We start from the raw sequence: 16,394 nt of genomic DNA, 5'->3' as shown, positions 1-16,394 counted from the left end.
CAACCGCCAATCCAGCTGAGACATCCAGCAGCTCTGGCAGGGCCGATGAAAGGTAGCAGGGAGACAGGTATGTAACAAAAAGGCCCACCTGAGCTCCAAGGCCCCACTTCACAAAGAGGGACTCACACCTGCCTATCTGAGGCACAGTGACCTCCTGAGGTCTGAGACTTTCCCTGATAATCACCGCTACCCCCCCCCCCTGCCCTGGGCTCTCGGCTGGTGAAACGCCCGGAAGCCTGGTGGGCATAGTTCGCTAAGGGGCACACCCCCCTCATGGCCCAACCAGGTCTCCGTAATGTACACCGGGTCCGCTCTACCCTCCTGTATGAGGTCGTAAATGAGGGGAGCCTTATGTACCACAGACCTGGCATTAAGCAACACCAGCCGGAGGCCACCGGCTTCTCTTGCCTGTCGGGTGGCGCCGCCTTCTCTCTTCTCCTGCGGAGGACTCTGGGAGGATCAAAGGAAGGGGGAGGAGATGCTCACAGGGTCCAACCAGGATTTGAAAGCCGGAGAGCCACCATTCCCAAATCACAATGAGAAGACCCAAGCGTAGGTATATGAAAATAAGAGTAAACCCCTCGCCCTTCTAGCACTGAGATGTTAGCTAGTTGGGTCATGAGATGTCTGTAGAACTCCACAGTTCTTCCCCCCCCCCTCCTCCTCCTCTCCACAAACTCCACTATCTTCTAGCACTGATGGTGTTACCTAGTTTGGTCATGAGTTGTCTGCAAGAACCCTACCAAGAACCGAGCAGAACCTCCCCCTCCTGCTCCTCCTTCTCTTCCTCCTCCTCCTTTTCCTCCTCCCCCCTCCCCTCTCAGCAAATCTCCATCCCTCTTAGCACTGATGGTGTTACCTAGTTGGGTCATGAGATGTCTGCAGGCAAACTACCACACTCAGAGAGCACCAAACACCCCACAGTTGTCCTCCTCCCCCCCACGAAGCTCCATACAGGCTGACCCTGACGCTGTTCCCTATTTGGGTCATGAAACGTCTGCAAGAAAACCAACATGCTCAGAGAGCACCAAGGACCCCTTCAGTCCAAGAACTCTCCAGCTACCCATCCCTGATTCCCTGTTCCACCCCAAAATCCACGCCCTGCTGTGCCAAGGACCAGGTTGCCACTTTCTGAAGACCCGTGGGAGGAGCAGCGTCCCCACCAAAGCGCCCAGCCCCACTCACCACAGTCTTCATCAGCCCCCGGCTCAGAGCTTGGACGACTTGGACGACTGTTAAAAATTAACCAATATCCTACAAAAAGGATTAACTTGGATGGAAGAGGAATTCAGGGATGGGACCATGGAAATTTTCCATTCGACCCCCAGAAGTGAAAGGCCACTCGGTGGAAAAAACGTGGCCTTCAGAGCGGGAGATAATGGAGGAGGTGAATCAAGGAAGTCTGGACTTCAGAGGGGAAAGGAAGAACAAGGAGGTCTTCTAGTCCAACCCTATTAGCAGGAGACCCCATATCATTCTGACAAATCTTCCTGTCCAGTTTTTTCTTGAAGACCTCCAGATATGATCTCTCATATGTGGAAAGCTGGCTTGGTTTCTTTATGTGGTTTGATCTCCAGACAGACCTACAGGTGGATCATTTCACATCCCAGATGTGGAGGAACCTTCAACCTACTCAGGAGGAGCTATGGGGGAGAGAGAGAGAGAGAGAGAGAGAGAGAGGGAGGGAGGGAGGGAGGGAGGGAGAGAGAGAGAGAGAGAGAGAGAGAGAGAGAGAGAGAGAGACCAAGAGAGAGGGGGGGGGAAGAGAGAGAGAGAGAGAGAGAGACCAGACCAGGTTTTCTAGGGATACTTCTGGAAGATCTTCATGCAATGACAAATCTTCCTGTCCAATCTGTTCTTGAAGGCCTCCAGTTGGAGCGTTGGGGCCCCCACAACTTCTGGAGATGCCCCACTGGTTAATTGTCCTCACCTTCAGGAAAGTTCTCCTTAGTTCTAGGTAGCTTCTCTCCTTGATGGGTTTCCAATTCATAGTTTCTTCTTCTACCTTCTAGTGCTTTGGAGGATGACCCCCTATTCTCTGTGACAGCCCGTCAAGTAGGGGAAGATGCTACCTCTTCACCCCAAATATGGTCAACATGATCTCTTATATCTAGAAAGCGGGTTTGGTTTCTTTATTTGGCTTTTTTTTTCTCCAGACCTAAAAGTGGACCGTTTCAGATACAAGATATGGAGAAACTCTCAATATACTCAGAAGGGATTATGGCGAGAGGCAGAGGGGGGAGGGAGAGAGAGAGAGAGAGAGAGAGAGAGAGAGAGAGAGAGAGAGAGAGAGAGAGAGAGAGAGACCAGGGTTTCTACAGGTTTTTCTGGAAAATCTTCATGTAAGCAGGACAGGAAGTAAATTCAAACCATGTTTGTAAATGATACAAGCGAAAGGGTGAAAATTCAGAATTTGAACTTTTTATTTGCGAAATCGGTCTGTTGAGTATTGTTTGATTGTAAAAGGCATAATCTTGATTTGAGATGCAGATTCTTGTTTGTCTTCGTGCTTATATCCGGAAGAGGAGACTCCGCCATACAGCTAGTCCTCGACTTATGACCCCAGTTGAGCCCCATCCAAGTGTTGCTAAGTGAGAAACGGGTTCAGTGAATTTCGTCCCCTTTCCCGATTTTTTCTCATCCGGGAATCCCAGCGGTGGTTAAGAAAGTCACCCGGTCGTTAAGTGAATTGGGACTTCCTGTTGAATTTGTTGGTCGAAAGGTTGCAAAAGGGGGGATTGCGTGACCGGGTATAACGACCGTCATAAATGTGAGTCGGCTGTCCAAGCATCCAAATCACATGAGTATAGTGGTAAGCGTGAGGAAAGGGTCACCGGTCCCGTCGTTCGGGGCCATTGCTAAGCGAACTGTTGTAAGTCGAGGACTGCCTGTGTGGGGAATAGATTATTGGGAGAAAATTGTGGAAGCAGAGTTGAATTCCTTGTCCTGATCTTTAAGCCCAGAGCCTGCAGGAAAAGGAAGAAAGTTTGGAAGATACCAGTCAAGATCCTGAAAGCATCCAGATCAAAGCATAGTCTATCTGTTTGGGGGTTCTTCCTCATCCAGACCACTCACAACCCACAACCTATCGCTTCCTTCAAGGATCTTGGTTTAGTGCGTGACTGTGTTTATGATTAGTCTTTTACACAATCGTGCTTACTGTGGGTTGGACTACATGACCTCTGAGGTCACTTCCAACTCTGTTCTCTAAAATTACACTTTTGCTATAAACTATATACAAAAATATCCAGATAGATAGACAGATAGATGATAGATAGATAGATGATAGATAGATAGATAGATAGATAGATAGATAGATAGATAGATAGATAGATATGATATGATATGTAGATAGGATAGAGAGAGAGGTAGATGATGGATAGATGGATGGATAAATATAGATGGATAGATATTAAATGATTGATGATAAATTACTGAAGGGGTAGATGATAGATAGATAGATAGATAGATAGATAGATAGATAGATAGATAGATAGATAGATAGATAGATAGATATGATATGTAGATAGGATAGAGAGAGAGGTAGATGATGGATAGATGGATGGATAAATATAGATGGATAGATATTAAATGATTGATGATAAATTACTGAAGGGGTAGATGATAGATAGATAGATAGATAGATAGATAGATAGATAGATAGATAGATAGATAGATAGATAGACAGAGATAGATAGACAGACAGACAGACAGACAGACATACTTTTACAAATATATTTCTTTTCAATTTTCCTTACTATCTTCAGTTTTTATTTTTCATTATTGTAAGCCGCCCAGGCTTTTTCTGAGGTAAGATGGTCAGCCAATATATTTTTTAAATATATCATTAAATCCGTAAATCAATAAATCAGAAAATAAATAAATCAATAATTTAGTAAATCAATAAAAGCAAATATATAAATCAATAAATCAATAGTCTTGTTTCTTTCTTTTCTATTTCCTTTCTTCCTGTCTTTCTTTCTCTATTTGTTCTTTCCTCTTCTCTGCGCCTTCTGTTTTTTCCTTGTATTCTTTTCATATTTTTTAAATGTTTGCATTAGCTTTTACCTTTTCGATTTCAACGTTGAATCAAATTACTCTCTTTTTTAAAAAGAAACTCCTTTGAATCCCTGCAAGCCCATCCCGAAACCCTTCTACACCTCTTCGGCTCTTTGACGTACTTGTGTGCCGGAATTGACACGCATCAAATTGTCCCGTAGTCTTCATCATCCTCGGGCACGTTCACACGAGCGGGAGGGTGAAGCTGCAGAAGGGAAGGTCAAAACGGCGGGTGTGGGGTTGGTTAGCAGGGAGTGGAATGGGACGATTCACAGCGGCCAAGTGGGCGTGACTGGGTAAGTGTGGCTAGCTGGGCGCATCTGGCTCAGTCCTGCTGACTCGGCACGGTTGACTCGGCACAGCCACGCGGCCATTCGCCTGGTGGGGGCAGCTGGTTTGGACCTGCTGACTCGGCGCGGGAGGGTCAGTACGGAACAAATCGTACTGGCTAACTCGATGTGGAAACGACTCAGTGCCCCACCAAACTACTGACAGCCAAGCATGCGCAAACCCCCACCCACCCCATCCCGAGTTTGGGGACTTTTCTGCACAGAGGAAGGAGAAGTCCTTCTAAATAGGACGGCATAGAGCCGGGCAGGCCCAACCACGATTTCCACCACCAATTTGGGTGAACCAGTCTGAACCAGCTGAATACCACCTCTGCCACCACCACCCCTCCCCGGAGCCAAAGCAAGGGGCAAGGAACTGCTGGCTTCCGAGTTGTCCTCAAGTTGTCGAGTTAGGCTGTGGAACTTGTTGTGCGCAGAGTCTCCCCACCCAACCCGGACTCTCTTCAATCCCAAACATACCTTGAAACGCTGGAATAGTTCCCAAAGGGGTGTCGGATACGTCTGGAATTCGTCGACAGTTTGGTTCTGTGGAAGGAGAGGACACTAAGGGAGTCTCCCAAACGAGAGAAAGACTGCGTTCACCAGATTGGAGAAAAGAAGGACACTATAGCAGCATTCCAGTATTTGGGGGGGCTGCCCCAAAGAAGAGGGGGGAGCATTGTCCTAAACACCAGATGGCAAGACGAGAAGTGACGGATGGAAACTCATCCAGGAGAGAAGCAACCTGGAATTGAGAAGAAACTTCCTACCGGGAGGACAATTAACCGGTGGAACGGCTTGCCACCAGAGGTTGTGAGTGCTCCATCAATGGAGGTTTGGAAGAAGAGACTGGACAGTCACTTGCCTGCAATGGTATCAGGTCTCCTGCTTGAGCAGGGGGCTGGACTAGAAGACCTCCAAGATCCCTTCCATCTCTATTCTGATGGATGGATTGAGAAGGCAGATGCCAAGTTAATTAAGAACCGCTCTCCTGGAGAACGGAGGGGCACTTGAGTAGCCCCTGATCTATCTGTCAGCTCTCACTTTAGGGTTTATATCCTACGCTCTTAGGCAATGACAGACTGCCACTAACAATCTGTCTTTGGTCCATAGCCCAGAGGCCAGGACTATGGAGGAAGGATGAGGAGAGGCACGCTTGGGGAATCGAAAGTAGAGACTGCACCTTCTCGCGATGCTGCCTCAAGGTCATCCAGCTGGGAGAAGAAAGAGGGAGTTGCATGCCAAGCTGCTGAATGGAGCTGGAAGGGACCTTGGAGTTCATCTAGTGCGACCTCCTGCTCAAGCAGGTGACCCTGACAGAATTACAGAATCACAGAGTTGGAAGGGACCTTTGAGGTCTTCTAGTCCAACCCCCTGCTCATGCAAATGGTTGCCCAGTCTCTTCTTAAAAGCCTCCAGTGATGGAGAATCCACAAGTTCTGGTGGCAAGCAGTTCCACTGGTTAATTGTTTTGCCGGTCAGGAAATGTCTCCTAAATTCTGGGTTGCTTCTCTCCTAGATTCGTTTCCATCCATTGTTTCTTGTCCTGCTTTGTAACTTGACTCCCTCATCTTTATGGGTCTCTTCCCCTTACGTAACTACACATAGTTAAAAGCTTTCTCGTCCATATTTTACAAAAATGCTGTGCAAAATAAACAAATATTCCAAAGGTGGAAATCTATCTATCTAAATAATCAAATCGAACCAATATATTAATCATAATATATATGTAAAAGAACAAAAGCAGTCAACAGATGTCCAAACACTACACTAATCTTCAAATCCCGCTGTCGTTGTTGTTGTTCATCATTTAATGACCCCGTAATACTTTGCAGGTGGAGTCGGGACAACGGAATGGAGTTGAGTGTTTACTGGCCTTATGCCCTTCCTGTTGCCAGTACGGAGTTTTGTTCTGCAGATATATATTCTCATTGTGCCCAGAGAGAGAAATATCTGCCTCTACCTAGGATCGAACTCACAGCCTCCTGATTGTGAGGCAAGAGCTCCATCTCTAGGCCACCGCTCCACTCCTTCAAATCCCTCTGTTAACCATCTGTAATTCTATTTAATGCGTAAAAAGCCCACAAATGGTTTCCAGTCTCTTATAAAAAGTGTCTAATCCAGGCTGCCCCAATCCCTGGTCTGCAGATCGGTACGGTCCACGGCCTGCCAGCAACCGGTCTGCACAAGCAAGCGAAGCCCCATCCATGCATGCGTGGCACGTGGACAGCATTCAAAACCACACTTCCTCGGTCTGCAGAAAAACCCCTGTCCACGGAACTGGTTGGCGGCTCCCAAATGGTTGGTGGTGGCTGGTCTCATCCACTGTCTCTAATCACGGCACTTAGGGTAATGCTTGTTTTAGCTGAGCAAGATGGCCAGCACTACGGACCCAAGGTAAATTTGGGAAACGGGAGCAGAAAAACACGGGAATGCACCGGCTCCTTGACGTGGGTCCCCTGCCTTTTTAGACATACTGTCAAGTTTGAAGCACGCTTATGCTGTTGAAACCACTTTCGCTTCTCAACTTGCCAACAAACCAGGGATCGGGGAGAGGAAGGGGGAAATGGAACATAGCCTCCAGACATCAAGAAGACGAGTCCTGGGAACCAAGGACACTTACGCAGGTCTTTGCCAAACCCCAGAGGCATTTTCTCATAACAATACACTGACCCTTAATTGGACAGTGTGACCTGCACTAATAGTGGGAGGGGGAATGTTATACTTGAAGTGTGTGGATTGCGCAGGAATTAGCCAGAGCTGGTTTGGCTTCCCCCGTGCCGAAATGATGTACTCAATAAAATTTTGCATTTGGAGATTGGATGGTCTCGAGTGGGCTTGCTGAGTTGTTTCGTCAGTCGGAACCTTGACACATACCTGTATAGCAGGTTGACGAGTCGGGAAGTTGGCCAAGTCAAATGTCAGTGAGTCCTCCGGCTGGGGGGAAAAACAGGCGTTAGAAGTCTGTTAGAACTTGGGGGCAGCCCCTCCCAAGGTGCAAAATGTATTTGATTAGCATAAAAAACGCTCAGAGTGGGGAATAAGCCAGAGTTCCCCAACCTTTTTGGCCAGGTGGGGGGAGAGGATGTCTCCACACGAATGGCAGGCAAGCGTGCACAGCTTCATTTGCATGAATGATGGAGATGCACGCATGCCACTCGCGCACCCATGTTTGCTCACTGTTTGCACGAATTGAGCGTGTGCTCTCATACTTGCTTGCTGCTCACACAATTGAGGATGCACACGTGCTTGGCCGCCACTTCTGCAACCCAGTTCCACAGAGTTCGCAGCCCGGTAGCGGGCTGCGGCCTGGGGAGTAGGGACACCTGGGTTAAGCAAAGGAGAGTTAAGGACCATGTAAGATCCAGGGGTCTCCAGAGGTTCACACAGAAGACGCAAAGACTGCCTTTTTGTCATCTGCGATCCACCACAAGGAGATGTGGCTTCAGAAGCTGAGGGATTCCATTAGAATTTGAATTTTGTCCCAGACAAAAGGCTTCCTAGGTCAAAAAGGTCAAGCTGTCGACCACCATTATTTTTTGTAACTGCACTGCCGAGCTTTGGTTATGTCAAGCACTGGGGAAATTGAGAGATTCAGTCAATTCAAATGAGTATCAAGATTTACTGCAAGCTTAAGCTCTCTACAAGAATCTGATCTACTAACAGTCAAGGGAAATGAGTGGGAGGTATGAAATGCATGCATGGTGGGCTGGATTAAGATCGCTTGTGGATACGCAGGGATTCATGACTGATTATGCCTTTGACCCCTCCCTCGGGCACAGCCTGGTCATCTCCCACAAAAGATGGAAGGATAGATGATAAATAATAGAAGATAGATAATAGATAGATAGATAGATAGATAGATAGATAGATAGATAGATAGATAGATAGATAGATAGATAGATAGACAGACAGACAGACAGACAGACAGACAGACAGACAGACAGACAGACATAGATGATAGGGAGGGAGGGAGGAAGATAGGAGAGAGAGATGGGTTGATAGATGGATGGATAAAGATAGATGGATGAATGGATAAAGATAGACAGATATTAAATGATGAATGATAAATTATGATAGATAGATAGATAGATAGATAGATAGATAGATAGATAGATAGATAGATGATAGATAGGTAGATAGATATGTCAAGTGCCAGGAAAATGAGGAGATTCAGTCAATTCTAATGAGTATCAAGATTTACTGCAAGTTTAAGCTCTCTACAAGAATCTGACCTACTAACAGTCAAGGGAAATGAGTGGGAGGTATGAAATGCATGCATGGTGGGCTGGATTCGCTTGTGGATACGCAGGAATTCATGACTGATGATGCCTTTAACTCCTCCCTCGGGCACAGCCTGGTCATCTCCCACAAAAGATGGAAGGATAGGTGATAAATAATAGAAGATAGATAATTGATAGATGATAGATGATAGATAGATAGATAGATAGATAGATAGATAGATAGATAGATAGATAGATAGGTAGGTAGGTAGGTAGGTAGGTAGGTAGGTAGGTAGGTAGGTAGGTAGGTAGGCAGGCAGGCAGGCAGGCAGGCAGGCAGGCAGGCAGGCAGGCAGACATAGATGAGAGGGAGGGAGGGAGGGAAAAAGAGAGAAGAGAGAGAGATGGATGGATGGATGGATAAAGGTGGATGGATGGATGGGTGGATAAAGATAGATAGATATTAAATGATGAATGATAAATTATGATAAATAGATAGATAGATAGATAGATAGATAGATAGATAGATAGATGATAGATAGATGATAGATAGATAGATAGATAGATAGATAGATAGATAGAAGATAGATAGACAGACAGACAGACAGACAGACAGATGATAGATAGATAGATAGATAGATAGATAGATAGATAGATAGATAGATAGATAGATAGATAGATAGATATGTGCCAGGAAAATGAGGAGATTCAGGCAGTTCAAATGACTATCAAGATTTATTGCAAACTTGGAGGGGCAGGGCCGAAGTCGCGACGATACAGCATGTGATCTCTGAGATCGCAGTTGACACTTTTGCCACTGAGGGGGGGGTCCAGATGGACCTAAACCGTCCCGCAGAGAAAGTGAACAGGAAGAATACGTCTTGCTGATCTTAGGGACATTGCAAAGTCCTTGATTGATCCAAGAGAAAGTCTTCAAGCCGGTGACAAAAAATCCAGGCATTTGGCTGACGAAGTCGGGGCGGCTCCAAAGCGGGAGGATTTGGAAAGAGAGAGTGTTCCCAGCTGGTGAGGAAATTTTATTGTTTTAAGAGTGACTGCCTATAAAAAACTTAAAATAAATTTAAATTGGAGAACCGAAGAAATAAGCGGCGGAATTAAATTTGGAATGGTTTTTGACAGAGGGTTATCTTTTTTCTTTCTCAATGCTATCTTCACGGACGGAATTTATGTAAGACCTTTAAAACGAACGGACTAAGCTTTCTTCTGCTATTTTCCTTTTTTTCACTACTCTCTGTAACCTATGGTCTAAAACTCTCATCTGTCATTACTGTGGATGTTTTTTTAACTCATTTAAGAATTGGACTTTCTCTTCAACTTGAAATACAAAAAAGACACTTTCTTTTTAAAAAGGGAAGAATTTGCGGCATTGTGGCTAACATGGGGAAGTTAGGCTTTCTGTTTGGAAACAAAAAAAACTTTACTTTTTTTCACAGCTGGTACCTCAAGGTCTTATTGCTTGTTTACAGAGAGAGATAAGAAGAAACAGATGTTCCTTTGAGGTATTTCTAACCAGAGAGAGGTGATTAAAAGCTACTAAATTAAAATAACAGTGTTTACATAGTTGAAAACAATGGCGCTATCACAGCAGGAGAAAGAGGCTTTAAGTCTGCAAAAGATATTTTCAGAAATACAGAAGCTATCAAATACACGCAAGACGATTGAGAAGAAATTGGATGATTTAATCCATTTAACAGCAAAATATGACGGGGAAGTTGAAGATGTTCATCAAATGGAGAAACCGGCAGTTAAAATTAAAAAAAAACGAAGAGGAAAATGATTATAAAGAAATTAAAACTGCTGATACTTATGATGATGGGTTCGTCTCTGAAAATGGAAAGAGAGGAATATTGAAAGAGGAATTAAATGGAGGGGAAACTTACTCCAGATGGCAAGATACAGAAGAAGAAGAAATAAAAGAATTTATGGACCTAAAGAGAGAAATCTTTTCAGCAATAGTTTTGATAACACCACTGACAATTATAGATAAGTTGATTGAGGAAACAGAAGAAGGGCATCGAAATTACAAGAGAGACCTTATAAGCAAGGAGCTGCTAAGAGGAGTCCATACAAAGTTGATTAAAGAGAAGATAAGAGGACTGATATCACAAACAGCAGAAGATATGAGATTGCCTCGTTATTGGAAAGATACAGGTTGATAGATGGAAGAATATAACTTAAAACTAGCTAAACCTAGTGAAATTTAGTGATAATAGATATAGTTAAACAAATAATTGATAATGATAATAATGTATACTATGTGTAATGTCATGGTAAGTAATAATGCGATATGAATATTGAATGGTACCCATGAAAGGAAGATTATAAAAGGTCTTGGATTATATATAAAGATAAATAAATAAATAAATAAATAAATAAATAAATAAATAAATAAATAAATAAATAAATAAATAAATGAATGAACTAAGTTAGATATAGTTAAGTTTTGAAAATTAGGGGGGAATGTAATAATATACAATATAGTTAAATAAAGGAGGGATAATGATAACAATACAATACAATACAATAGTAGAGTTGGAAGGGACCTTGGAGGTCTTCTAGTCCAACCCCCTGCCTAGGCAGGAAACCCTATACTGTTTCAGACAGATGGCTATCCAACATCTTCTTAAAGACTTCCAGTGTTGGGGCATTCACAACTTCTGGAGGCAAATTCTGTTCCACTGATTAATTGTTCTAACTGTCGGGAAATTTCTCCTCAGTTCTAAGTTGCTTCTCTCCTTGATTAGTTTCCACCCATTACTTCTTGTTCTACCCTCAGGTGCCTTGGAGAATAGTTTGACTCCCTCTTCTTTGTGGCAACCTCTGAGATACTGGAATAATGCTATCATGTCTCCCCTAGTCCTTCTTTCTCTTAAGCTAAACATACCCAGTTCCTACAACCGTTCTTCATATGTTTTAGTCTCCAGTCCCCTAATCCTCTTTGTTGCTCTTCTCTGCACTCTTTCTAGAGTCTCCACATCTTTTTTACATCGTGGCGACCAAAACTGAATGCAATATTCCAAATGTGGCCTTACCAAGGCATTATAAAGTGGTATTAACACTTCATGTGATCTTGATTCTATCCCTCTGTTGATGCAGCCTAGAACTGTGTTGGCTTTTTTGGCAGCTTCTGCACACGGCTGGCTCCTATTTAAATGGTTGTCCACTAGGACTCCAAGATCCCTTTCACAGTTACTACTATTGAGCAAGGTACCACCTATACTGTACCTGTGCATTCCGTTTTTGTTGCCTAAATGTAGAACCTTACTCTTTTCACCACTGAATTTCATTTTATTAGATAGTGCCCAATGTTCAAGTTTGTCAAGATCCTTCTGTATCTTAAGCCTATCTCCTGGAGTTTTGGCTATTCCTGCCAGCTTGGTGTCATCTGCAAATTTGATGAGTTCCCCATTTATTCCCTCATCCAAATCATTGATGAAGATGTTGAAGAGTACTGGGCCTAAAACAGAGCCTTGGGGTACTCCACTGCATACCTCCCTCCATGTAGATGCAGTTCCATTGAGGACTACACGTTGAGTGCGGTTGGTCAAGGTATATATAGGTATGGGTACAACATAAGGAAATTGAATGTAAATTGCAAATAATGATTTGGAAAAAAGGATTAGAAAATTTTGTTATTGAGTATTATGGATGTTTAGCTAGAATAGGATATAAAGATTCAGTGTTATTGGAGGATTTAAAAATAGTAAATGAAATGCTCGTATATGGTTATTATTAAATTTTGGTATATTTTATGATGAAGGACGTTTAAACAATTATAGTCAAATGTAAATGGAGGTATGATGGTGGTAACATGTATAAATATCTGAGTTAAAATACTTGAGTTAATATGAATTATGCTTGATGGCTGTGGAAGAGATGCACGAAAGTCTTTTGTAACCAACTGATACACTTTCTACAGTATGCAAAAAAAAGAAGATTTTATGTGTTGTGTTTGTTTTGAAAACAAAATAAAAATAAAAATTTTATTTAAAAAAAAGATTTATTGCAAACTTAACCTCTCTACAAGAATCTGACCTACTAAAGGTCAAGGGAAAGGAGTGGGAGGTAAGAATAGAAGGGATTCAAGGCAGGCTGGACTTATCTGTGGCGTGCAGGGACTCGTAACTGATGACATGTTTGACCCCTCCTTTGGGCTCAACCGGGTCATCTCCCACAGGTTGCACCACTGTTGTGACTTTCTTTTTTAACCAATCACTGTAGACACCCTTGCCCCAAAATTGCAGGGTTATGGGGAGAAGGGGGTGATTTTGTAAGGCAAAGTCGTCCTTTCAGAATTGGGTTACTAGCCGAATTTGACAGTGTTCATCCCTGCAGATTCAACCTGCATTCAGTCCCTGTGCCCTGGACTCGAACCCAGGGAATGGATCCTATGCTCCCGAGGCAAACCCCAGCCTCATTGGCCGGATCCAGAATGGCTCTGCCCTGTATTCTACCTGGCCAATCGAGAGGGTGGATAAACATCCATGACGACCAGAGCAGCGATTACGATATCCTCTTCTAACTCGTTCTCGTACCTGCAGAAAAGGAAAAACACCCTCCTTACCAGCCGGCTGGAGAAAGTTTTCAGGTTAAGGCAGCCTGTTCCAATTCGGCTGTCTGACTACAATTCCCATCATCTCTTCAGACTGAGATTAGTAGAGCCTACTAAACCCATTCCAGATCAGTCCAGGTAGGAAACAACCTCGCTGTCTTCTAGCCCTGATGTTGTTACATAGTTGGGTCATGAAATCTCTGCAAGGAAACAACCCAGCTCAGAGAGCATCAAGGACCCCACAGTCTTCCCCCTCCCCCCTCCTCCTCCTTGCAACACATCCAACTCTTTTCTAGCACTGATGATGTTACCTAGATAGGTCATGAAATTTCTGGAAGGAAACCAGCAAGCTCAAGAGAACACCAAGGACTGCCCAGTCCTTCTTTCTTTCCTTCGTTCCATCCCCTTTTGTTTTCTTTCCTTCCTTCCTTCCTTCTTTCCTTCCTTCCTTCCTTCCTTCCTTCTTCTGCCTTGCATCCTCCCTCCCTTTCTATTTCCTTCTTTCTTTCTTTCCTTCCACATTTGCCCTATTTCCTTCCTTTTTATTTCTTTTTCTCTTTCTTTTCTCTGTGTTCCCTCTCTCCCTCCTATCCCCTTTCTTTTTACTTCCTCCTTTCTTTCTTTCTTCCATCCACCTCCACTGTTTCCTTTCTTTTTTCTTTCTTTTTCCTCTGTTCTTCCTCCCTTCCTCCCATCCCCTCTTCCTCTCTCCCTCCCTTCCTCCTTGTGTCCTCCATCCATCCTTCCTTCCTTCCTTCCTCCTCCTCTTCCTTTCCCTGTTTTCCCCTCCTTCTCTCCAAAAACCCCACTCCCTTCTAGCACTGATGATATCCCCAAGTTGGGTTGTGAAATGTCTACAAGACAACCATCAAGCTCAGAGATCCCCAATGATCCCACCGTCCTCCTCCTTCTCCCCTTCCCTCCTAGCACTGATCATGTTTCCTAGTTGGCTCATGAAAGGACCCCCACACACACAATCTCACAGACCACCGAGGACCCCATCGTCTCCCCGAAAATGGCTTGTTGGTGTGAAAAATCAGCAAGTAACCAGGGCACCTTTGACAGAGTACCTCAGGTGTCCTGGATTGCCCCTGAAATTCACGGCAAAAGAGTTCCCTTCAGTGCAACTGTAACAAAACGGCCGTCCGGCAGTAACAGCTACAAACCAGCACTCGGGATCGAGCTGAATTAGGAAATCAGGAGCAGAGAGAAACACGGGAAGAGCCCCCTCTTTGCTAAATCTACCCTTCTAGCAGGTGAAAAAGGCAACAAGTTCAGATATGCGTGTTTTCCCAAGCTCTGGGTCAGAGGGCAGACCCATGGGCTTTGGGGGCCAGGTATCCAAAGGGGAAATACGTGCTTGCTTAGCGTATGTGGCCCGCGAGAGGAGGCTAAGCGACAAAAAGTGAAGGACCTCGGAAGACACAAGTTACGTTCCACCGAGACGGAACAGATACGGCAGGGGTGTCAAACTCGATTTATTGAGGGCCGTATCAGGGTTGCGATTGACCTCGGGGGAGGGTGGGCGGCACGAGGTGGGTGTGGGTGTGGCCAGGGTGGGCGTGGCAAACTAGACGTCACTTGTGCCTGGGGCACCTGTGGTGTCCAAGTTAAGACAGGACTTCCCTCAGACCCTCCCTAACTCTAATTATAATCTCCTTCCTTCCTCCCTCCCTCCCTCCTTCCTTCAGTCCTTCCTTCCTTCCTTTTCTGTCTTCCTTCCTGTTCTGACCTGGGCCTCCCAATATCATTTAGTTTAAAGGGAATTCCTCTCCAGCAAAGTCTCAGCCAACAGCCTTTCAAGAGATTTCACAACTACAGACCTTTATCAGTCTTGGAGAGCTGCCAGGCCGATATCTTCCAAACGTCAGGCTGTTGCAGCAATTATTTGGCAAGAAATCAGGAACAGATCTTCACCCTAATGAATTGAACTAACTGCCTCCTGCAAACTCCACTCCCCTTTCGCTCCTCTTTATTCCCTATTGGAGGGGCCATTCACTGTCCACCTGTGGCTTTACTCCCGAGTCAGCTCTTGTTCCTTAGCTGCTCCCTTCTCCTGGCAGCTCTGTGCATGCGCACACTGGGAACAGGCTCCAGCTGTTCTTCTGCCCCACTGATGTCTGACTCCGAAGGCAGCTGATAACTGTCAGATGGCTCTGGCCCCCTCTCTGCCTCCAACACAGAGCCCTCATCCGAGCCTTCCCCAGACTCTAGGACTGGCCCATCTTCCTCCCCAACCTCCTCACTGTCCGAATCTGCTGCCAGCTCCACTAGTTACTGGAGGGCCACAACACTTCCTTCCTTCCTTCCTTCCTTCCTTCCTTCCTTCCTTCCTTCCTTCCTTCCTTCTCTTCTCTTCTTTTTCATTCCCTCTTCTCCTTTCTTCTTCCTTCCCCCCTCTCCTTATTTTTCCTTCCTTGCTCTCTTCCCATCTTTTCTTTCTTTTCTTTTTCTTCGTCTTTCCTCTTTCCTTTTCTCCTTCTTGCATGCTCAAATGCAAAAGGGGAAACATTTCTCCTTTAGCTTTGCTTTCAGTTTGTTTTGCTAGCCCTCGGCCAGTTGAAAACAGAGGAAGGAAAACCCAGCGTCTTTTTCCTCCTCCTCCTCCTCCTCTCCGCAAACCCCACTCCCTTCTAGCCCTGATGCTGTTCCCTAGTTGGGTCATGAAATGTCCGCAGGGAAACCACCCAGCTCAGAGAGCACTGAGGAAGAGCATCCTAACTCTAAATCCTAACCCACAAGAAATGTCTTCTAAGCTGACCCACCCAGCCCGACCCCGTTAACCACTGGCAGTGTGAACTCACTGGATTGCTGACTGCAGTCTCAACCACCAAAACCAAGAGCATGGCCGAGATCAACCAAAGCTTCTTCACGGCCATCTTTGTCCACAAAATTGGAGGCAGGAGCGGTTGAGTTGAGAACCCGCCGCGTTGTCTACGCTCCGTTGTTGGACTTTGACTTCTGGTTTCCCGTTAACGGGGTATTGTGGATATATCTGGATTGTTAGCATAAGGCCGAGCAATGGCCTTCAGTCTCTGGCCAATGATTAGCCACTTGGAGGGATGTCCTGCTGGACTCCAGACCTTCAGAAGTTATCAGGTGAGGAGATAATGAGATGTTTGCTTTGGATATCTGTTTCCGTACTTTCTCCCTGATTCACTTACAAGCCTTGATTCACTTACTACCTACCTACCTACAAAGTTACTCCTT

General features: G+C 45.0%; 1 protein-coding gene across 1 annotated transcript; it reads right to left on the bottom strand.

The window, feature by feature from the left end:
- Positions 1–2,399: 2,399 nt before the first annotated feature.
- Positions 2,400–16,164, bottom strand: LOC309401195 (uncharacterized protein). The gene is made up of 6 exons (XM_081970257.1): positions 15,989–16,164; positions 13,087–13,167; positions 7,266–7,325; positions 4,869–4,934; positions 4,182–4,264; positions 2,400–2,966 (listed from the first exon to the last, which is right to left on the bottom strand). The coding sequence occupies exons 1-5, from the start codon at positions 16,061–16,063 to the stop codon at positions 4,205–4,207; spliced, it is 342 nt and encodes a 113-aa protein (XP_081826383.1). The 5' UTR covers positions 16,064–16,164; the 3' UTR covers positions 2,400–2,966; positions 4,182–4,204.
- Positions 16,165–16,394: the final 230 nt, after the last annotated feature.

Source organism: Natrix helvetica, assembly GCF_964273705.1.
Source record: "Natrix helvetica genome assembly, chromosome: Z".
Taxonomy (NCBI): domain Eukaryota; kingdom Metazoa; phylum Chordata; class Lepidosauria; order Squamata; family Natricidae; genus Natrix; species Natrix helvetica.
The sequence above is the reverse complement of the archived record's forward strand: the minus strand, read 5'-3'. Positions and strand labels throughout refer to the sequence as shown.

What these genes read in the sequence shown, in the direction of transcription:
- LOC309401195 (XM_081970257.1), bottom strand. Translation starts at nt 16,063, where the DNA reads ATGGCCGTGAAGAAGCTTTGGTTGATCTCGGCCATGCTCTTGGTTTTG. An exon ending in AGACTGCAGTCAGCAATCCA is followed by an intron (nt 13,168 to 15,988) that starts GTGAGTTCACAC and finishes CCTTTTCTGCAG; the next exon opens with GTACGAGAACGAGTTAGAAG. An exon ending in CTCGTCAACCTGCTATACAG is followed by an intron (nt 4,935 to 7,265) that starts GTATGTGTCAAG and finishes CTCCTTCCACAG; the next exon opens with AACCAAACTGTCGACGAATT.